This window comes from Cucumis melo, chromosome 10, assembly GCF_025177605.1.
Source record: "Cucumis melo cultivar AY chromosome 10, USDA_Cmelo_AY_1.0, whole genome shotgun sequence".
Taxonomy (NCBI): domain Eukaryota; kingdom Viridiplantae; phylum Streptophyta; class Magnoliopsida; order Cucurbitales; family Cucurbitaceae; genus Cucumis; species Cucumis melo.
Genome location: NC_066866.1, coordinates 2,520,665 through 2,544,650, shown reverse-complemented (window position 1 = coordinate 2,544,650; position 23,986 = coordinate 2,520,665). Strand labels below are relative to the sequence as shown.

Sequence of the window (23,986 nt, the reverse complement as noted above, 5' to 3'; positions counted from 1 at the left end):
ATTCTTGCTACAAAAGTAGAAATTTCCTGGAAAATGACAGATACAACATACAAGCTACAGTAAAATCTTGAATTTTGTTACCATGTAATGTTTTTTTATTTACCTGATTATGGGAGAGAGAACAGAAGTAAAACATGTCCAATAGGCTTTAAGATTTTCTCCTCATTCAACTTCTAGTAAGTCTAACAACATAATTAGACCGTTACTACTTGTACGGGGAAAGAATAATAAAATAATGAACTGAAAGTCAGCAAAATTTTATCCATGAAGAAATGATTTCTTGTTTTAGCATATGATATAAGAACCAATACCACCATTTGGTAATGACTTGGAAACTGTAACATATCCCTTTTTCTTTCCCCTCTTTTTGGTAATTTTTTTATGGAGCTGTATAGACTTCAGAATTTTAAAATACGGTTATAGATTCCATTCGTTGGTTGACACACCGATATCTTAAATTGATGTAAACAACTCAACTTCAATAGTTTGCACATTTATCGAATAGTTCAGTCTTTCAATCATTTTTTTTTTCGAGTAACTTCATATTCTTATCTATCTCTACTTTTCACATTTATTGAACAACTTCATCTTTTCCTCTTAATCTACTTTTCACCATTATGTCAATGCCACTTTTAGTTTACAGCAGAGAAGTGGAGAACAGAGAATTGCTTCCAGTTTTGAGTGAAAAGAAGCAAAAAACTGGTTTAATGTGTTAGTGTAGAATCAGAAGCAGGCACAAAGCTCATACCTTAACAGGCTGTTTTAAGAATCTGGAAAAATTGTTGACATCTCACATCTGATACAAATGATAAAATTTTGTGGCAGGATAGGAGTTACATGAAACAAATAAAATTATATAAACAAATGATTGGATATCCAAGGGAGAATTCTGTAGGATTTTATTTATATTTCTTTGTATAAAAACTCTCAGGCTTGAGTATCGACATAAGCGGGCAGTGTGCAATGAAAGTGAGAAGATTAGCTCACCAACATTGAAGTGAAAAATTCCCCCTTGGAACGCCATGAAAGTTGGATCTGGATTTGGTCAGTGGCAGTTAAATTACTTTACTTGAGTTATTATGGCTTAGTGAGTCGTTGCAGTTCATTCCCTCACAGAAGCATTCATGAGGATTTGCATAAAAGTAATCTTCTTCCTTCGGTTTGTCTGGAATTGCTCTTCTTTGCATTGGCTGACCCTGTCTTTTCTCATGCGCCAATCTTACAGCAGCAGCAAACTCATCCCATGAAAGTGTACCATTCTGATGCATATCCACTAATTCCACTAGCTTTTTTCTATCTAGTGTTATTGTTCTCTTAAACCCCAGGTATCTGTGAGCAGTAAGAATTAAATCAGGAGAGTTTTGAAAACCTCAGATTGTAATTATATGTCCTACATTCAAAAATAATACGGCTGGAAGAAAACGATTATTATGTAAGATGACATGGCATACCTACGGTGACCTTCAACTACTCTTGCCATGTTACCATCATAGGTAGGAATGAAGGTGTTGCTGGCTACAGAAACCATAAAATCTAAAGCTGCCATTTGTGATGAATGATTCCGGAATAGCTTCAACTCTTCTGGGGATAGCAATGCTTCCTTTTTCACCTGCAATGCAATGGGGTAAATGGTAATGCATCTAAGAAGTAACATTCACTGTGGTGTAAACCTTAAACGCCACTTTCTTGGCTACTACATTGTCCAATGACATAATAGCTTCACTTTTCCTGACAAAGAGTTTTCTTTTTAGCCTTTTTTTTTCTTTTCGTGGAAACGAGAAAAAGAACTCCAGCTTGAAGTAAAGAAAAAATGATGCTGCTTAGATTCGAATAATTGTGTACACAGACATTTTCCAAATGAGTTGCACCAGAAGGTGAAAATTCGTGCAAATGACTTCATAATACTATATACTCGTCTGAGTTTCCAGCCAATTGCCTTCACAGAAATATTTCAGATAAAGTCACATGAAAAGGTAAAAGTTTGAGCTGAAGATATTGTGATGGTACTCACAATCATTGGGAAGGCTTCCCTAAGAGTTGCAAGTCTCCGTTCACTACCATAAATCTCGCCGGCAGCAATATATATCTGCGTTTCATTGTTAAAACCTAAGGCCTGTAATGTCAGTGCTGCTTCCTCTGGGGTCAGAGGACACAGACCTTGTGATCTCCTCTGGTCAGACAAGATCTCTTTCTCCCTCCACCAAGGGAATGCATATCTGGATGAAGTTCAACTACGGATTAGTATTTCACCTGACCAGCATCTCCAGATCATCATCTTAGTATAAACCACAATTATTGCAGAGAAAGTTAAAAACTAGAAGGTTATATAAGCCAGGATATTTAGAGAGAGAAATAAAATATAAACACCTAAAGATTGCTCTTGAGTTGAAAACCAACTACACAATATTTTATATTCCTTTTTTTACACCAGAAATTGGTAGTGGATTATTAGGCATAGCATGAACAGTAATAGTGAAAAAATTTCAGTGAACGGATCAAACTTAAGAACCTCATCTGTTTGAGCTCATCAGCTTCTTCCTTTGTACAGCCATGTGTACAACCTGAAAAGGCCAGCATATCCATCTCGTATCTCAAATGCAAGACCACAAAAGGTCCCTTTTCTTGAAGTAGACGAATTAACTTATAACCCAATGTCTCAATCTGAGGGGAGAATTTAAGTGCCTGGAAATTGACCCGACACCTGAGTTTCTGTAGATAAACTGGGATTCCGTTGTTTGCCAAGCGTGTATCTGTTTTATTAAAATGTAACACTCTATGCTTCTTAATGAGAGGAAGAATCTGCATAGGGATTTTAAGGCATTGGATCAAGAGGTCAGAAGGGAAAAAATAGAGATATATATAAGAGCACAAAAGGATGTTTCCATAGTTAACCATTAAAAAACATTCTTAAAATTTCTGTTTCTCAAGCTCCAACTTTTAACTGCTATAGAAATGCAACATGCACATCGAATATGACTTATCTAAGATGCAAATAACCGCAACCAACAAGAATAGAAAGAAATGTAATACCAGTACACCAATACATTTTACCACAAGCCATAAAGTATGCACATAAACATTAAACACAACTTGAAAGGACAAAAGACAATACACTTGCTTAAAAGAAATGAGGACATACAGAAAAAAGACATGAAGACTATGTTTCTTCAAATAAATGTACTTATAATTATAATACTTTTAATAAAAGTGAACACTACAACTGAAAAAAAAAACATGGCGATACTAAAAAATTTAATGGGCATTACTTTTATTTAATATTCATACTTTGGTATACTTTTTTTCTCATTCAAGGCTTTTTATAAAAGAAACATGATGTACATTAAGCACAAAACCAGGGGACAAAAAGAAAGGAAATGGAGAAAAGAGATCTCTCTCCCTCAAAATGAACAACCAAAAGAGGCTAAAGTAGAGCTTTCCAGTTCGTTTGGATCATAGATGTAATTCAAAAACATTTCCTTATTTTTGGTGCACCACCGAGAAGCTATAAACTGACTTGCTACAAAAAGTAGTTATAGGACATTCATATTATATTGTAAATAGCTTAAAGAAACAAGATAAATCTTCAAAATAACTGTTGCAGTGATATTCTTTTAATTTGGAAAAGTGTAAGAACGAGAAGCTATGGGACAACTGAAATGGAGGGGTCTACTAAGCATTGCCCCAATTGTACCTCCCTTTAGACATCAATTATTAAGAGTAAGGAACTGGCAATTGGACGGTCTTCTTACAGTGTGGATGATGATGCTTCCAAAAGATTTTGGAGGATGTTGGTGCAATAACAATCCTCTAAGAGATCTACATAAGGCTGTATAATCTCACTGAGCGTGAACAGAAATGATTCTGCACTCCTGTTCGAGGGGCAAGTATCCTCACTAGACTGGAGTAAAGGCAACAAAAAGTTGATAGTAGTCTATGGCCAGTGTACCAGTGAGACCACAGAATCAGGGAAGATATAATCTCTCAACAAGAAATAATCTCAAAGCTGCACTTGATTGGTATATACAATTTGGAAATATCCCAGATTCATCTTTGACCAGCCAAGGAACCTAGATTTGCATCTAATAAAGTAAAATGAAAAACTAGGCGTGGTGATGATAATCCATCATTTCCGCAAATTGAATGATAAACATTCTCATGCACTACCATCTGATCTTAGTTGTATGTGTGTGGATATATATATATAAGAAATATGGAAAACCAGAGTACATGTGGGAGAAAATAATACAAACCTGTTCTAAATAATACTTTTCATTTGACCAGCTAACTGGGGGCATGGCAAATGGCATAAATCCATATTTCCTATTGAACTTTTTGGGTAGTCTTCTGACAATGCGGACTTCGTCTCTCAGTGAATCAATAAAATGCTTCACATTAAATATGTCATCAAAATTGCTGCACAAGAGCTCAGTGTTAATATACTGAAATTTTTGTTACAGAAAGTAGCCAAATCACAGATTGCAATAAATGGAGCACACCTAGGGTCCGCCCAAAAAGATGTTTTATCAAGTTCTGGAACAACCAACGTCAAGTTCAAAAGGCGAGCAACGGTCACCATATCACAGATCTGACATGGTTAATTAGATGAGTCTAATATATCATCTTTTCAAGGAGAAAGCAGAAAATAATATAGGCATAAATTAGGAAGACATGGAAGAAAGAAGTAGCAAGTAAAGAAGTCCATACCGCAGCACGCATCTGATTTAATCCGCCATTGCAGGACACTCGAAGATAACCATTACTTGAATAGTTTCCTGCAGAAAATCGAGGTCATAATTTTAGAGGTTGAATCAAATGGAAGCCAGATTAGAATGGATGAGTTATACAAGAAGCTCAATAGTGGTGCCAATTAAGTTCCATAGCTTATTTTATTGGAAGAAAGCTAAGGAAAAATGATTCCATAAATTTTAAAAAGGGTAGTAGTATCGTTGCTTGAAGCAGAATACTTCTATGAAATAAGCTTGGTTGATTGGATAACACATTTTGACATCAGGTAATACGTAGAAGAACGTTGGTGGTTCCACAATTCATAAATATTTATAATCACAATAAAAAGAGACCAACAACTAAGGAGTATCAGTGAACTCCATAGTGCATCCTCTAAAGCGAAACAAATCCAGCAGTCGAATTATTCAGTGATTCTATTCCACAAACCAGAAACATAATAACAAATAATATGGAAATAAACTAAACCCCGTTATGGCTACCCTTGTATGCATCGTTTTCAAACTAAGACAATCCGATGAGAACGGTGATCAAGTTGATACCTAAAGACATTCCATTACACAATGCACGGAAATTTAGAACAAGCGTATTTATGCATAGCTCATTACACCAATCAAACACATTGCATCCCATAAACAAAGACGGATAGAGACTAGGGAACCCACTTGCTGGTAGAAGTGGCGTCGATTGAATGGACTCTTCGACGTTTAGAGAGAGCGGAATCCCAGTAACTTGCGAAATCCGATTGGTTATATTTGATACAAAAAGGGGATGCCATAGCTTCCCAAATGCAACAAGCTGAACCAAAAATGTCCAAAGCAAAATGCTGGAACAAACACGAACAAACCAAACCTGCAAACGGGTCCTCGGAACTACAGGAGCTGGGAGTTTATCGGACCTGACCTGTATACCATCAGATCTAACATCCATTGCTCCGCTAAACACCACATTGCTGCCTCATTCAAAGAACCCACCTACCCAACCAATCCCCACATTCAAAATATCCATTCTGGGCCTTAAAATTTCCAGATTCGCATCACAGTTCAGGGATTGAAGCCCGCTCAACACCCAAAAACAGGGAACAGCTTCAAAGAACTTAAATTGTCGGCAATCATCCAAATGGGTTCAGCTCGGGGACTCGAATCTCAATCTATGGAAACCCCAAATGGCTGAATCGAAAACCAATCAACTTCAGCTAAAAGCAATATTTGGATTCGTCAAGAAATGGGTGAAACTAACATCAAAAAAAGATGGGAGCGCGGCGCGGAATGAAGGTGGCGATTCACGAGCTAAAAATGAAGAAAATTAAACCCGAACAACTAAATAAATGGCCTTCTCGCTGAACTTTGCCGCAAATTTCTGCCCTTTCCAATTGTATATTTCTAAATTATGAAAACTTGAACAGAGAAGAGGAAAGATGAAAATTGTACGTGGGACTTGAAACTACTGACTAATGTTTTGATGTGCGAATCAAATATACGAGAAAGTCAATTAGAACATCAATGTGTTTAAGTTTATTTTATTATTTTTCTTGAGAAATTGATAAATGTAATCTTATTTTTATAGATATTGGTTCTGTTTTTTAGCGGAGAAAATGACATTTCTTACGAAAAAAAAATACCTATAGCTCTTTTAGACTACAATTTACACCATAAATGCCAAACCATCAATATACAATTTGATTTTCTATCTCTGATATTTATTCAAATAACCTGAAAGTTCTCAATAACTTCATTAATCTAACACAATTAATTAAGATGAGCCGAGTTTAAATCAATGAAAATTATGTAGATTAGTTAACTCATGTGTTCGCTTACAAACAATTCAAGTTAAATCAAACTAATTTGTAGTGTTTTTATCTATTTTATTGTCGGATTGTGTTGTTTATTTTACTCAAATTTGTTTGGGGTGAATAATTTTACAATTTCTATTATAGATTTATTTTTAGAGAAAAGTTGTAGTATTATGTGAGAGATTATAATTTATATATAAGAGGAATAATTGAAGCATTAATGTAACCACCTAATATCCAAAAATAATCATACTTACTTTACAGTCTCATAATTTCATAAAACCAAACTCGTGTGAAGAACACATAATAATTTTAGAAAAGGAAATCATAAACAAACAACTGAAACTAATGTTTGAAAGGAGACACTTTATCTGAAAAGTTCTTGTGATCCTATCAGCAAATATAAATAGATGCTTTTATCCCCATTTATTTCTAATGATGGAGATATAAATAATGGAAAATAATTAGATATTGATTGACGAGAAATAAAATAATTAAATACAGTCCAAATCTCTCTACAAGTTTATTACAAGAAAATGGTGTATTAAATATAACGATTCAGGTCAAAAAATTAACAAATATAGTAGTACAAAATAATAACTTTTAAATATAACAAAATTTTATTAAAAAAATTTCATTACGGTTGACCACTAGTGGGTCAGAATCGGCATTTTTACAAAACCGACCTCGAAATCAATGAGTAAAGATCGATCAATCGGTCAATTTAATACTTATAAATATTTTTTAAAAATTTCCAAATCAAACTTTACTAAACCAATCCTAATTGTTTTCCAACCAACCGACTTCAATATAGTCGGATCTATCATACTACCCCTAAATTGAAGTTTATACTAATAATTTTTGTTATATTTGTACCTTTTTCAAAAAGAAAATGTTTGATACATGTTTAATCATTATTCTTAAATAATATGATTTTAAAGGATATATATATATATATATATATATGGGCAAAGTTGAAAAGGATATTGAAATAAGGTTCAACTTCAATTAAGCATACAGTTGGTAGATGGTTTGACAAATACAACAGGAAGGTAATCCAACCATTTATGGATTAAGAAGCATTTTTCTAAAAATTGTTGATATAAGCATTTCCAAAAGAAGACAAGGAATTTTGTATCCCTGTGAAGTCAAAAAAGAAAAGTAGAAAAGGTTGTTTATTATTATTATTTTAATTAAACAAAATTAAAAAACAAAAAAACAAAAAACTAATAAATTCTTTACACCAGAAGAAAAGAGTCAGAGAAGTCATGGAAGCAGAACTACATATAATGCTTGTGTTTTCTTCGTTACCAGAACTAAATTACAATTGAAATATAAGAGAAGAAACAATTCAATCCTATAGACGAAACAATTAAATCCTATAAGAGACATTCAAGAAGGCCACATTCTGAAGGAGATTCCTCCATGGAAAATGGGACTGCGGTTTGGGACGATGATACAAGAGAGAGCTAGTGGAGAAAAAAAGATGAGAATTTTCAATCAAAATCAGCATTTGAGCAGAGTGAAAGCAAGCCGTAAAATCCTTCTTTTTTTTTTTTTTTTTTTTTTTTTTTGGCTTAAACAACCTATGCTAGTGGAGAACACTTGCAACTTCCGGGGCATATAATCGAGCAGAAGAAAGTTGAATGTCTGGAACGGCATATACTATACTGCATTCACGTGTGAAATTATAACATTATGCATTAAACAAATTCCAGTGATGATCAGTTGGTAGACTTTCCTTGATCTTTTCAAGTCTTTTGAGAATTTCCAGGAAAGAAGGTCTCTTGTTCATATCGGATGCCCAACATTCTTCTGTCAACCTGGGAAATGAGAAGCTATCTTCATAAGTTGGTCTAAAAGGCAAATGTTATTTTTTTTTACACGAGAAGATGCAATATCAATGCCGGGAGTAACATTGGGGGAATATAAGTTCGAGTGGGAGATACTAAGCGTGAGAAAAAGAACTAAATGATTAGGTTGAATGGGAAACAGGAATGACCGACTTACTCTCTCAGAACAGGAAGGTATCCTTTCGCACGGAAGATCGGTCTGTGACCTTCAGCCACATACTTGGCAGCTTCATATGGCTCATAATTTGCCAGTGGAGGGTCTCCCTCAAGCATCTGCACCAGTTGGAATGTTGTGAGTCAAATCAAATGAAGTATCTTGTGATAAAAATTTACCACTATTCTAGCGAAGGCAAATATTACCTCGTATAATATCATTGCAAAAGAAAAAACATCCACCTTCTTATCATATTTTCTGTGCTTAAAAACTTCAGGAGCCATATAACGGTCTTTTCTCACATGCACGACACGATAAAGAAGATTTAAGCAACAAGGAGTTGTATAGAACTGAAAATAACTGTATGATAGGTACTTACAACTCCCGGTCTCGCCAGTCATTTTATAAACATCATGTGAATTCTGAACCTTGATGAGCTTGCTTAGACCGAAATCACCAACTTTTAGATGGTCCGCACCAGAATTCACTAAAAGAACGTTCCTGGTGATAAGGTTTTTCAAGTCTCAATTGTTAGTACGAGGCAAAAGTTTTTGGGGAGAGAGATTGCATGGTGATAAAAGTCTGGAACTCACCTTGGTTTTAGATCACGGTGAATTATAACATTTGGTTCGTTGTGGAGATAAGCCATTCCCCTGCAATAAGAAGTGTTATCAAACTAATTAAATCGATGAGTAAACTCCCAAGGAGTAGATATTCGACTTGATTAAACATCAGATTAATTACTTCATTATGAAATTTATTTCTAGAGTTCGAGTAAGATGAGATTTTTTAGATACTAAGATATCAGGAAGAATGTCTCAAACAACCAAATGACCTTATTCACAAATAAATTGTGCATAAATGAAAGCCTAGAAATTAGATCGTGGATATACAATTTGATAAATAAACAAATTCAAAGAAAAAACCCTAATCTTATAGCGACATTTTCCAAATAAAGCAAAACTGAGAATGCTTCTTTCTATTTATTTCATCAAGTTTTTTCATCATTAGGCCGATCCATCATATAAGGGGTTTAAAGCAATCCAACGTCACAATTTGTCAAGTAAAATGCCCCCCTCACTGTGCATAAAAAACCAGAACTAGTTCAGGCAGAAACAGAATCCAAGTAAAAGGAAAGGAAATAAATCTTTTGATCAGTTCTTTCATTTCCAATAATATTGTTTCTTACTGGCAAACTTTTCAGGAATTCATGTTCCTTCACATTAAATTAAAATGAAAGTGGATGAACATTTTTAAGAAAAAACGATCAATTTTACCACAAGTCAAATGGTAAGATTTAAAAGAAAATAACATTAATACATGGGAGAATGATCTTCCGTTTCCCTAAGAGAAGTGAGACCACATTAGTGCATCGTTCATTTATCTGGTAATATCCAGTGCAAAATAATAAAAATCTTTAGAACTACTCGCTTATTTCAAAAAATCTGCCGGGCATCTTTTTTCTTTTTTATAAAAGTTCTATGAAATCAAATTCGTTTACCGGGCAATGTCCAGTGCAAAATTGATGGCTGTTGCAGGACTGAGCGAACCTTTGTCCTTGAGGTACTGGTGAAGATCACCCTAAGGGACCAACGTCGCCGAGCATGAGTAAATTAAAATAACAAAACCAAAAACTTGTAGGTATCAGAATAAAAATAAAATCCGTCAGTTACCCCTCTCAAGTATTCAGTGATTAACATAAGTGGTTTCTTCTCAGTGACAGCTCCAAGAAATTGGACAATGTTAGGGTGGCGTAGCTTCACCAACAGATTAACCTCATGTCGAAAGTCCTGACTGAACGAGAAAATCCAACACTTAAAATTAACTCCAATCCCATTAACTTAGTAAAAGTTTAGGTGGATATAGTAATGGAAAAAAACACAGAAAAACTAATAGAGAATAGTGGTAAGAGGCTTTAGAAAGAAATTTTTAGTTTAAGAGAAAGGAGAAATAAATACAAAGGACCAGTATCCAGGAAAAATAAATCCAAAATGAAATTTTTGAATAAAGTTCGCTGTTCTGTTGTACCATACGAATATGTACAGTACATTGTTTTAGAAGTCCAATACTTCTCCTTCAACATATATTTTATCAAATAGAGAAGAAAAAATGAGACATACAATCGTAACTAGACAAGGAACAGTTTCATCACATGGAACTATCTAAAAGATATTGAATCTTACATCACAAGTCTATCGTCTGAAAGTGAAGGAAGAATACGTTTGACAGCTACGGGGGTTCCGCGCCAATAGGCCTTCAAAATTTCCCCGAAGGACCCCTGCAGAAGACGGAAATTCATAAGTGAAACCACTCTCTTAAATGAATTGATAGTCATAATAACAAAGCGTTCGAACGAAAAAAAGGGCCTAACGTTAAATTATTTCAGCACTCATATTGGGAGGGAAATATATTAAAGATGTTTTCTGGAACACTTGTACAGAATCAAAGGTTTTTAGTTTAAAGATGACACATCTTTTCCTAAAATTAAAGATCACATTAACCTCAGTCTCTTCCACAACTCAGTTTTTTACACAAGTTAAAAAGGTAAAACTATGGGGGAGAAATTTTTCTCAGTTACAATATAAGGTAACTGGCTGAAAGAATCTTTTAGGCATTCTGTCTCTAGAAACTTAAACCTCGAAGTCCTCAGTAGTACTGGCTAAAAGTTACTAATTTTTTCAATCAGCTACCACACTTCAGACCTGTGCTTCCATTTCTTGATGCAGTAACTAGCAGAAAAGAGTTTTAGTATAAATTGGTAAACCAATGGATTCGAAAAAAAGGAACTGAAATAGCACAAGCAACTTCCAAGTTCAGTCATCATACAGATGGATTTCAAATTCTAGGATGGCAAAAGTCCTACTTGCTGGCAGTTTCAAGAAAGATCATTTGTACCTTGCCAATGATAGCTGAGTTTGAAAAATCCAGTTCAGAAGGATCAATTTCCCAGTCACATTTATTTGGCAGAGGAGGAGGAACAGGCTTTGGTTCAAAATGGCTTCCATTTTGGCCCTGCAACATATATTTTCATTCTCAAAACAGAAGTTAGTAAGAAACCAAATCCTGAAATGAAGAATATTCAGTTTCTCTTGTTAACTATCAAGAAAATTCACAGAGATGAAATATCTTATTCCTTACGCAGTCAGCTCAATAAGATGTAAAGTAGTAAGATGAGGATATAAGATAAAACATAAATAAAACAGAAAGATACCAAAGCAATAACATGAAAGACTTGTAGAAAATCCAAGGAAATATGCGATATTGAGGAACATAGTATTGGGTGTAAACAGAAGCATCTGAATTTCACACTAATCAAAAAAATATGTATGCTTGTGAAGAAGAATGTATAGTATAAAGATAAAATTACAATAACAAGGCCAATTGGTCCATGCATAGAGTGGACAGAAAAACAAACAACCCAAAGGGAAGCTCTTCACTTACATAAGAAAGGCCACCATACGATTTTAACAGCTCAATCATGCCATGCTTTTTAGCTCCTTCCGCATCAGCTAGTGGCTGTCATAGACGGGACAAGATCCTTAAAAATTCAACCAGAAATGTTTGGGTATTGAACAAAAAAAAGCTAGACTGTGTTGAATAGGATAGTGGTGCTAAGTGGCTTACACAAATGTTACACTAAAAAATAGTACTTTAAACGTTCACGCAAAGCAAAAATGACAAAACAGATTAGATAACTAGTAAATATGAGAAAGCTTATTTTGATCACTTTATATTCCGATAGAGTCGGGAAAACTACATTCTTATAGAGTAGCAAAATGTAGAGAGCCGCTTAACTCCACTTAAGGAGAAAGGGCAACCTTACAGCAATGGACCAACTGGAAACAAAATTGGGTATGGAAAGTCATTCTCAGAGTAGTACAATCATAAAGCCCTTGAGCTGCAGGCATCTACTCGTTTTGATTAATAAATTTAATCTCGTGCACACACATGCAAAGAAGATAGAGATTTTCGAACTCCAAGAGCTTCATATAAAATAAGAAATAATTGGTGTGGGGAAACGTAGCATGATATTACGTAGGATTGAATTGGACTTCTTTCCCGCGTTCTTTTTTCCTCATAGGATGTAAGCTGATAACCGCGGATTGCCCACTGGCCTAGGCTAAACAACTCTATACACATGCTTGAATTACCATATTGACTTGAAACACCATACATACCGCTACAATTAGAATTACCAAGAAACTCGAATTGAAACTAAATACAAAAAGAGCGAATGTAAAATGAAACGTAAGATAGTAATCGAGCTACCATATAACCACAGGAAATAGTTCCTATAAACGATCATTTCCATATAGAACAGGTAGATAAAACTTACAGTGTTCTTCCAGCGATCTTGGGCATTAACGTCAGCACCGTGTTCAATCAAACACTTGGCAACATCGATCCAACCATGAAGCGAAGCAACATGAAGAGGAGTGCGGCTGTCGTAATCTCTAGCATGAACAAGGGATTGATCCTCCTCCAGAAGCTTACGAACAGCAACTGAATCATTCTGATGAGCGTGCCACAATATGAGTGACGTCCTACTCACTCTTGCTTTCTCCTTTTGCTTCTCCTTACTCGTTCCGGACGCCGATGACGACGATAAATTTCCCTTGCCTCCGGTGCTCCCCGGCGACGGTGAACCGACGGGAGTTCCGGAATGTTCAAAGCTCATGACCAAGAAATCCGGATCTTACTGGATCGGATCAGAAGAGGGAACAGAAACCGAACGTCTTGATTGACTTGCAATTCAATTGGATTGAATGTGAAGTATTGGATATTTTTTGGATTTATGGATTTGAAAAATACTTAATTGTAATTTAAGAATTAAGAACATGTGAGTGAGAAAGGGAAAGTCAATAAAGAAATGCCAAAATGGGAATAACTTTCATCCGAATCTGAACAAGTGGAAAGCAAAAAATAATAATAAAAAAACGAAGCGTTTTACCTTTTCAATTCTAAATTCATTCATTCATTCATTCATCTTCCTATGCTTTTACGCTCTATTTTGTCGTTATGATTTTATGATCCCAACCGTATTTCGTTTCCTTCTTCTCTTTGCTTTTACAAAATTATTAAATCGAAAAGCAATAATACCACGAATTATTGCAAAGGGTAAACGTGTAAAATATTTATAAAATTTCATATTCTAACTCCTCAATTTTTTTGTTCAACAAATAATCGTTGAACTACCCTACAATAATAATAGAGTATATAGAACATTTTTTAAAATTTTTAAATATAATAAAATTTATATGTGCTATTCTTATATGATGTTTTAGTGATAGACTGATGTGTGCAATATGATATATTGATAATAAACTTTACATGTATTTTGCTATATATATAAATTTTATTAAAACGTTGCTAGAATTATAAATATTTTGATCTGATTGTTATATTTGCAGCTATTATAACACATGTGACATGTTTATATACATAGTTATGTGCTTATCTAATGTTTGTTTGCGTAAACATTTTTTAATTACTTTTGAAGAAAAGTTTGTGATAGGTGCAGAATTTCTGCCTAATATAATTATTTTATTAGTTTATTCAATTGAACACAACATTTGAATATTTCAATGGGAAAGATGCAGACCTCCTTCCAATCGCTTTCAATAAATGAAAGGGAAAATAATAAACTTCCAATCTTGAATTGTATTTTTATTAATAGTTAATGTGAACTTAGTTGAGTTTTAAATTAAGTGTAAGGTTTGACTTATACTAGAGAATATCAAAATAAATAATAAGTTTATCGAAATAACATCGTTATCAGAAAAAAAAAGTTGTAAATAGGATAATTTTAATAAGCAGTAATTTTTGAACGATAATCAAATTTATATGAGCGATGTTAGGAAAACTTTTCCGATCCATAGATTCTTATAATATTATCAATGATAGACTTATATTATTTGTAACATTATCGATAATAGACTTATATTATTATATATTCGAACAAATTTTAGTATATATGTAATTCTTAAAGATAGTTGTATGTTGTATGTCTTATGTTTATATAGGAGTAATTACGATGAGAAACAATTTTTATAATAATTACTATAATATTTTAAAAAATTATAAATATAGCAAAGATAATTATATTTGTAATTTTTAATAATTATTTTGAATGTAATAATTATAATAATTATATTTGCAATGCCGCAAGATTAAAGGACAAGAGCCCATTTGGCTCTTCACAAGGAGGAAGTCCAACGGCCCAACCCACTTAATAGAATAGAAACGGCACCAAAGTCTTCCCACATCGAAAAAGCGAAAGAAGAACAGAGGTTAAAAGCAGTATATAAAGTAATGAACTACTACCGATATAACATACTTACCTGGACGGGGTCAATGAGCGATCAATAAGGCTCATGGCCTAGGTTGGTGACCTCCATTGCACTTCGGAGGGGTGCCCGTCTAAGGTCTGCCCAAAGTGGCAGAGCCTACGTCATAATTTGTGGTAGTGGGGGCCTGCGTTCGCGCGGCCCCTTCCCAATCATAGTACGATTAAATAATACTCGGCACAATTCAAAATAGTATCATAATTACTCATGGATAAATGATGATTAAATCTATAAACTGCGCTCTAAGTAAAACCGGTTAATTAAATTTCGTTCAAACTAAGTCGTCACTACAGATCGCGCGCGCTTCTCTGTATGGTGGCAACTGTGATTAGTGTTTTATTTAAGTAACCATCTGATCTTGGACTAGGGTAGTGAATCGGATCTTCGTTTTCACGATATGTTCTTTACCGAGTGATTTCGGATTCCATTTTTGTTGTGGCTTCTCCATATTCGGCTGGAGGTTTGAGATTCTATTCCCTACTCAAACCGTCGATTATTCTACTCGGTCATCTTTCATAAAATTTCTGAAAGTGTATTTATGTTTCTGGACTGAAAATTCGCGTAAATCGAACCAGGATAGTTCAATACATCTAATCTTTCGATCGCGAGTTGTTCTTGTTGAGAATTTTCCATTTCTCACTCGTTTGTTATGTTAGTGTTCGTATTTGCTCCTGGAGAAAAAGTGTAGAAAGCTATTTGTGGCGTTTTTGTTCAGCGGCAATACTGTTGTTTGCTATCTGTGGTTTGGGGTTAGTGTACTTTGCCGAGGATTCGAATTTTAGTTCTGGGGCGATGTTTGTTTCCGCACTTCTAACGTCCGTGGGAATAAATTCTGCAATATGTTTTTCGTTTCTGGTGCTCTATTCTATATTGAGAAAACAACCGGCTTACTATAGCATTTATATACCACGCTTGGTGGCTGAAGGAAAGACTAAACAGAGAAGTGATTTCAACCTAGAAAGATTAATACCCTCTGCCAATTGGTTGAAAAAAGCTTGGATGCTTTCTGAAGAGGAGCTTTTGTCTTCCTCGGGTCTGGATGCGGTAGTTTTTATGCGAATTGTAACTTTCAGGTAACTTAGTTTATCCAGGAAATTGGTTTTCTGTCCATTTGATTTGATTCTCCTTGAACTGAACTGAGAAAGTTTCTAAGTAAGACTTAGATCGTATAGTGGAGTGGGAAGTAAAAAGGTCGAAGAAATAATTGGAAATCAGGAGCTAATATACCTCCTTTTAAAACTAATAACAGAAATCAAAGAAAGAACTTATTTGTTTGTGTGATTAGATGACTTCCCCTTTTTACTTTCTTGCCAGTTTTTGGAGGAAAAGAACATGTGGGAAGTGAAATCAGTGTTAGGATTGGATTGCTTTCGCTTCTTGCTGGTTTTATGTTCTTTGACTGTCACTTCTAGTTAGAACTTCAACCAAAAACATCACCTGATTTGTATTGGAAATATATCTGTTGTTTAGCCAGGTAACCATAAATTGACATGATCTATTTATTAAATATTACGTCTTCCTTTTTAGTATGGATTTCGTTTTTCATGGGTGTTATTGCCTGTTTCACAGTGGTCCGTTTAGTTCTTTACTTTCTGTAGCACCGGGTTTGTTTGATATTTATTCTGTTCCACTCATATTTTAAAACGCCTTCTAATTATTATTATATTTTTTGGGTTTGAAAAATTTTGCAGCCTGAAGGTGCTTTTATTTGCTGGGGTCATTGGAATTTTTGTTCTCCTTCCAGTCAACTGTTCTGGAGATCAACTTGCGGATGTTGACATTGCTAATATTTCAAATAACTCCCTAGATGTATTCACTATCTCCAATGTAAAGGACGGATCACACTGGTATGTTCTAATCGTGATTTTATATTTAATATCAAATGGATGCTTAAATTTGAATACTTTTAAGTGTAGATTAAGTGTAGGTTAATTGTGAGAGTAGATATTCAAATGATCTTCTGCTCAAATGGTTTCAGCTTTCTGACACCTACCCACAGATATTATGTAAGCACACGATGTGATGCAAGCTTTTTGGCGTTTTGATATTTTAATTTTTTACATTTTTCCTAAGATTCATACCTTTGTCAGTGATCAATGACATTCACGTTCTTGTGGATCACTGGACAACTTCTGGTTTTTTTATTTTTAGGCAAATACCACAAAACTAATTCAGTTCCTTCGAGTTGGCAGGTTATGGATCCACTTTTCAGCTGTGTATCTTATCACTGCGTATATATGCTGTCTACTGTACTATGTAGGTGACAAGCCAGTAAAATATTTGTGCTTCTTTGCATATATGTTTCAGTGATATTTATTTAATATTTTTGCAGCTACTTGACTAGCATTCTTTCCTCCGATGCTATGCTGGTGAAAATCATGAGCATTGTGCACTCAAATAACAATTAACAGTTGTATTTTTGGAAGGAATGATCCGTCTTTGAAAATAAACCTATTATCTTAGCTTCTTAAATGCCTGCATGAGTGTGACAGTACAGAGGATGTTGTTTCACCCATAACCGATATTTACAAACTCTTGGCATCTTTCTAAACTTAATTATAGTTCAAGGCAATCTGTATGGTTAATTAATAATGTTGATTAATCTCAAAGTTTAAATCTGCAGGAGTACGACTATATTTCTTCAAAAAGGATTGAATATTTTTGTTCATCCAAGCCTCTATTTCATCAGTTTACCATCTTAGTTCGTGGAATTCCTGCTTCTCCAGGAAGAAACATCAGCGACACTGTTGAGAATTTCTTCACTGAGTATCACCCTTCAACCTATCTGTCTCATACAGTTGTTCGTCGGACAAGCAAACTTCGAGGCCTCATTGTAAGCTTTAGACTTATGTTTCATCTCCTGTCTTCTTTTCTTACATGAAGAAAGAAACTTGTATCAGGAAAACAAGGTTCATTTCCTCAGTCTGCATTTCTCATGTTGGAGTTGCACATGAACACCGGCTGTTGGTGCATTTAAATATGCTATTGTAGTTATCTAATATGTTGTGCTTTTTTTCTCTTCTTTTCTCAGCATGATGCGAAAACATATTACAGAAAGCTTGTTCGCTTACAATCAAATCCTGCACAAGTAAATTCTAATCGTGGCAGTTGTTTTGGATTGTTCAGAAGGAAGGCTGATCTTGTTGATCGATATGGAAAAAGGTTAGGAGACATAGAACAACATCTGAGATTAGAACAATCGGAGGTTTCATCGGCTGGAAAAGTATGCACTTCCTTATTGAATTATTTTTCTTTCTTTTTGATGCATTTTTAATCTATTCCTGAATCTCAAGTTAAAAATAGTTAGTACTATGCAAGGTAAGTTTATTGTCAACCAAGTTTGACATTCATCAATGTGGTGGCTATAGCTAAAAATGTTGAAAGGTATGCAATTCATTTTAAAATCCTTAGATGATATGGATTAGTTTAATTTAATCAATTTATTTAATGAGAAAGAGAAATGAAACTTTTATTGGGAAAATTGAAAGAAAGATTCATGAAAGTTTGATCGCTGGTTCATAAATTAATAATAACAACCATAATCATGAAAAAAGAATAGGGACTAAGTTTAGAAAATACCCCGACATTAGAGACAAAAGAAAAAAAAGTGACAATGAAGTAACACAATCAACCTTATTCGAAATCATTTAAGTTGGGTTTGGTTATCAGTTTGTCTGGATACAAATTAATTAAGCCAACATGGACGGGGTTGGGTGATTGGCTCTTAAAATAACTTGATTCGACGTTCTAACCCAAATTTACAAAAAAAAGAAAAAAGGAATAAAAAATAATTAGTATTAATATAAAGTTAGTCATGCACGTCTCTTTTAATCTGTTAAAGTCACCTACAATTACCTGGTCAAATGCAAATTATTTGTTTCCCAACACAATCCAACCAATGAAGCCACCACATTTAGTGAAAAATGAGCATTCGCGTACTTGTAGGAATTCTTGTCAGTTTATAATGTTTCTGTCTCTGGACAATAGACTTGAGCAGCAAGTGTCACTCTTGAAAATCAAACATTACACATATTCTTATATGTTTCTAAAATTTTCTAGTTTACAACAGAATAACACATCTAATTAGATTATTGCAATAATTTCAAGAATGATTATATGGTTCGAAATGGTACAATGATAAAGCTTAAGTTTAAAATCTCGTTTATTAGGAAAGAGATACAATGGGAAGAGTTTTGTGGGCTTTTCCTTCTTTCCTCAATGGAATTTCATTTTCTACCCATAGCTTTCCTTTTAGCAAGGTGAAGGTGCTTTCACAACATGGAAATTCTTTGTCCTGTTTACTTGCCTTGATGCAGTGAATTTATTTGTGAAATGGAATTTATTTGTGATGCTTACGTCCAAGTCTGGCTGCGAATGATTATACATGGGTTTATCTTGTATAAGGGTTATTAGATTAGTATAGGGATAGGGTTAGGGGTAAGGGTAGTTAGATAATTAGGAAGTTACTAGTAGTTATCGTGAAAGTGTGGTTACTAGTAGTTATTATGTAAGTGCGGTTACTGGCTACATCTTGTTATAAATGGAGGGAGGGTCATTAATGGGGTGAGGTTATTCTGTGGAGTGATTTAGGGCTTGGGTGAGAGTACTCAAGAGGGAGATTCCAAGTGCCTCATACTTGAGTTTATCTTGGATTTTCTTATAGTTCATTATAATAAATTAAGATCTTGTTCTTGTTAGCAAGTGTTCTAACAGATAATTTCCGTGATATTCAGTTAGAACTTCCACAAATAGTCTGTATTATTTATTGTTTTCTTTTGGAGTTCATCAAGACTAAATTGGAATGCTTTCATTTAACTGTTTCAGAAATTTCTGTTTATTTGTCTATATTTAGAATTGTGATTTACTGGAGATTGACATGTCATCTCTTGTTATGCCAATTTCTAGGATTTAGGATTGTTAAGTGACTTGTACGGCTAATGTGAAAGGTGTTTCCTGGTCACACTGCTTGGTAGATCGAATCAAACTAATTGACATTTTTTTCTTCATTGCAAAAGGAAGTTCCAGCTGCTTTTGTATCCTTCAAGTCACGTTATGGTGCTGCCATTTCTATGCATATGCAACAATCGAATAATCCCATTCAATGGGTCACAGAGCAAGCTCCCGAGCCTCACGATGTATATTGGCCTTTCTTTTCTTCAACATTTATGCAAAGATGGTTATCTAAGCTGGGAGTTGCGGTTGCATGTTTCCTTCTTATTGTCCTATTTTTTATACCAGTTGTTTTGGTGCAAGGACTGACTAACCTTAATCAGTTGCAAATTTGGTTTCCGTTCCTTAAAAGCATTCTTACCATGTAAGTGGTCACTCTTTCACCTAGCTCTTGTTAGAAGTAGCATTTCTTTCCTCCATCTCCTTTTATTTATTTAGTTGTTATTATTTTTCTTGAGCAATGCCAAAAACTGAAGTTAAGAATCTTTAGAAGTCGATGTTTATATGAATCTGATAGCTATTAATATAGACTCGTCATAGAAAGCATGAGTGATTAATTCAGATGAAATGTTTTTAGTTCTTTGAATACTTGGTTTTTGGAGTTGTCACAGAAAGCATAAAAAAGCCAATTAAAGCCCACGTATATATATTCCCCTTTTGGAGAACTGTTTGCTTGTTGATCAACAAACAGTTGATCATTTTTTTGTTTGACGATATTCAATAAATGCTAAATGTCTCCTGTGTGTGGTTTACCTTCTCCTGCTTGTCTGAGGTTCTAATGTTTGACCTCTGATTATATTACAGAACATTCATTAGTCAAGTAATAACAGGATATCTTCCTAGCCTTATTCTTCAAATGTTTATGAAGATGGTGCCCCCTATTATGGAATGTCTCTCATCCATCCAAGGATATATTTCTTTAAGTGACATAAAAAAGAGTGCATGTTTCAAAGTATTGTGGTTCACCATATGGAATGTTTTCTTTGCTACTGTCTTCTCGGGAACAGCTCTGTCTCAACTATCATTGGTCTTTGAGCCAAAAAATATTCCTACGAAGCTTGCTGTGGCTGTACCCGGACAGGTGAAGCCTTGTGTCCCTATGATAACTTTCCTTGAGCCATTTTGTCATATTGTCACATTTGTATATCCTTTCAAGCCTGACTTATATGATTCAATGAGATTTAGCTATAGTGTCTTTGGTTCTTACATTTTTGTTTATGTCTAAATTGGCTAGGCAAGGTTGTTAAATTCGTAAGCTGTATTAAATTTGTTGTACAAGTGCAACCATTTTAAAACTTAGTTTCACTCATATATTGGAATCTCGCACTTCTATTTGAGGATCATATCATTTGAACAAATTTCTTATCACTGTAAAAGTTATTCGGTCAAAGACATCAAAATTTTTGTTGCTTCCATGCTTTGCTAGCCTTCATAAATAGCATACTCCAGATAGGGTGTTTCTGGAATCATTAGTTGACTACATTGGTGATAGAACCCGAATTTGGAAGAATAGTAATTCGATATTATTGATGAATGATATGAATGAATACAATGTAATTGAATTGAGAATATCTCAATTCAATGATTAGGGTAACTCTTCCTCTTCTATCTCTCGAGAAATAACAAGCCTAAACAATTCTCTCTCAAAACTTAACTACAGTTCCCGCCAAGTAAACTCATATTTATACAATCCCTCACCGACTTATTAACTAGCAACCTACAGCTCATTAACAGCTAAGCTATTCACACGTGCATATTTCCCTTGCCTCTCCTGCTGTATTGTAGTATGATGGGGAATCTATCAATTGGTTTATACAATTTACAATCCTAGGTAGGCATAGTGTCCTGTGGCTGATCCGGAGCCTGAGAATCTGGAGGAGATTCTACGACTACAAATATATATCCAAAGTTGAATAAAGGATTAATTTGGTGACGTTATAGAAATAATGGATTTATTTATAAATAAAACTGGGAACTTTATATGATCATGAGGCACCATGTTTTATACTTCTGACTCTTTGTCTTGATTGTAGGCTTCATTTTTTATTGCTTATGTTGTCACATCTGGATGGACGAGCTCACTATCTGAACTCATCAACCTCTTCCCTCTTATTACCAGTCTTGTGACGAGACCTTTCAGTGGAAACTCGGACGACGAATTAGAAGTTCCATCCATTCCTTACCACAAGGACATTCCAAATATTCTTTTTTTTGTACTTCTTGGTATCACATATTTCTTTCTAGCTCCACTTATTTTGCCCTTCCTTTTTGTCTACTTCAGTCTGGAGTACATAGTCTATCGCAACCAGGTTTGTCATCTTCTCTCTCTATTTAAATTTTGTACCAAAATTTCTGTTTGATGTATTCAGACTCTGCCTTGTGGTTTTTTCCTATCGACATGTGAAATATTGTTAATTTTAACTTCTATGTACATTTTTCACCCATGGATGAAAATTTCCATGTTAAAATATATATTTCTGTCGCAATATTTTTTTACATATTTGATAATGTATTGTTATCGTTATTGTCATTTCATTTTATTTTCATTTTTATTTTTATTTTCAAGTAGTGAAGTTATATCTGTCTTAGGACCCAAGTTCTTGCACAATAAAATTTCAAACTACTCTTATATCATGGTATAAAATCTTATATCACCCACGGTCAACAAATATGACTTCCATGTTTTTATTTCAATTCTGTTTTTTATGAGTCATTTTGGTATGGGTTCTGAAAATAATCTTCTCCATAAACTAAAAAATTACAACATAAATGTAAAGTATTTATATGCCAAGCTTTTTAACTCACGCTAATGAATCCTCAAAACGTTATTAATGATATGATGCCAAATGCAAACTAAGCTGCCTTATTTATAGGGAGGCAGGGAGAAATAACATAAAAGATGGGCAACCGTTAAAGAAAACTAACAAAGATATGAAGAATAAACATGGGTAAAATACAAGATATTAAAGAAAACTAACAAAGATATGAAGAATAAACAAGATTGTTCCTACATTAGTTAAACTAGACTTTTGTCGTTGAGTTTCAAATTTAAGCAAAAATTTGATAATATTCTATCCGATATGAATATTTTAGTTTTGTTTTACTGATTTATGGTTAGTATATTTTTCTCGTTTGCTGAATCTGGAAGTTATTTCTCGTATTCTTGGCAATAACACTCTTTTGCTTTATGTACAACGTGCAGTTCCTAAATGTGTATGCACCCAAGTATGAAACTGCTGGGAAGTTCTGGCCTATTGCACACAGTTGCATGATATTTTCTTTGTTACTCATGCATGCTATAGCTGTGGGAATATTCACACTGAAGGGGCTTCCCCTCGCTTCAACTTTAGTGGTTCCTCTCCCCATTTTAACTCTTCTTTTTAATGAATACTGTCGGAAACGGTTCCTACCCAATTTTTCTGCTTATTCTGCAGAAGTAAGTTTACTTGCCGTAAGGCTGCAATATTATTCTTCAACTCCCTCTAACACTGATCTTAACACCCACATTGTTGATTTTCAGGCTTTGATAACGAAGGATAGAGAAGATCAAAATGATCCTGCAATGGCTGAATTTTTTGATAAATTGGTCACCGCGTATGGTGATCCGGCCTTGATGCCTGTAAGCTTCACTACAAATGCCGACAGTCTTAACCGCCCGCTGATGTCTGAGGATTAGAAATTACCGATGGATATATCTTTAGCGACTGGTGATGATGTATATTGCAACATGCATGTGTGATGAGGTTAGGTGAAGTTGCTTGCTGTTTAGTTGATGAATGATGAAGAGTGTCGTTTTAACTTTCAAGACCATTTGTGTTTTGGTTTTCAAGTCTTTGTAACATAATATCATATCAGTAGAAAGATTGAATAAAAAGTCTATGATAGGGTAAAGATACTGTAATTGGGAAAGACTATGTACAGATTTATGATTGATTAGAGGAAAAGTGTCTCTATCCTTTAATTTTCATATATTTGCCTTGACCCGACCTTGAGCTAATCTCATCTTCTTGCCTCTGAATTTCCATGATCTGTCAATAAATTACACAAAATTCCTTGAAATTCTCAACTTATAGTTCATGCTCATACTCCCATTAGCATCGAGAACCACAATTTTCTGTATGTGACAGCTGATATATACAATAAAGTT

At 34.4% G+C, this 23,986-nt stretch overlaps 3 protein-coding genes and 1 non-coding gene across 4 annotated transcripts; 2 read left to right on the top strand and 2 right to left on the bottom strand.

Annotated features, from left to right (window-relative positions):
- Window positions 1-745: 745 nt before the first annotated feature.
- On the bottom strand, window positions 746-6,240 carry LOC103489154 (rhamnogalacturonan I rhamnosyltransferase 1). The gene is made up of 8 exons (XM_008448175.3): window positions 5,409-6,240; window positions 4,705-4,772; window positions 4,497-4,585; window positions 4,251-4,413; window positions 2,510-2,799; window positions 2,012-2,216; window positions 1,452-1,609; window positions 746-1,329 (listed from the first exon to the last, which is right to left on the bottom strand). Exons 1-8 carry the CDS (start codon window positions 5,671-5,673, stop codon window positions 1,056-1,058), a joined length of 1,512 nt encoding a protein of 503 aa, XP_008446397.2. The 5' UTR covers window positions 5,674-6,240; the 3' UTR covers window positions 746-1,055.
- Window positions 6,241-7,801: 1,561 nt separating this feature from the next.
- LOC103489155 (integrin-linked protein kinase 1) lies at window positions 7,802-13,596 on the bottom strand. Its single transcript, XM_008448176.3, has 11 exons — window positions 12,879-13,596; window positions 11,984-12,058; window positions 11,438-11,554; window positions 10,726-10,820; window positions 10,216-10,336; window positions 10,044-10,123; window positions 9,136-9,195; window positions 8,922-9,043; window positions 8,749-8,834; window positions 8,546-8,661; window positions 7,802-8,358 (listed from the first exon to the last, which is right to left on the bottom strand). The coding sequence occupies exons 1-11, from the start codon at window positions 13,218-13,220 to the stop codon at window positions 8,232-8,234; spliced, it is 1,341 nt and encodes a 446-aa protein (XP_008446398.1). The 5' UTR covers window positions 13,221-13,596; the 3' UTR covers window positions 7,802-8,231.
- Window positions 13,597-14,875: 1,279 nt separating this feature from the next.
- Window positions 14,876-15,037, top strand: LOC127151643 (U1 spliceosomal RNA). The gene has a single exon (XR_007824689.1). It is a non-coding gene; the product is annotated as a U1 spliceosomal RNA (small nuclear RNA).
- Window positions 14,895-23,806, top strand: LOC103489156 (CSC1-like protein At1g69450). The gene is made up of 10 exons (XM_008448178.3): window positions 14,895-15,962; window positions 16,581-16,736; window positions 17,082-17,145; window positions 17,513-17,722; window positions 17,921-18,112; window positions 19,905-20,203; window positions 20,644-20,920; window positions 21,873-22,148; window positions 23,042-23,275; window positions 23,360-23,806. The coding sequence occupies exons 1-10, from the start codon at window positions 15,682-15,684 to the stop codon at window positions 23,513-23,515; spliced, it is 2,145 nt and encodes a 714-aa protein (XP_008446400.1). The 5' UTR covers window positions 14,895-15,681; the 3' UTR covers window positions 23,516-23,806.
- The last annotated feature ends 180 nt before the right edge of the window (window positions 23,807-23,986 follow it).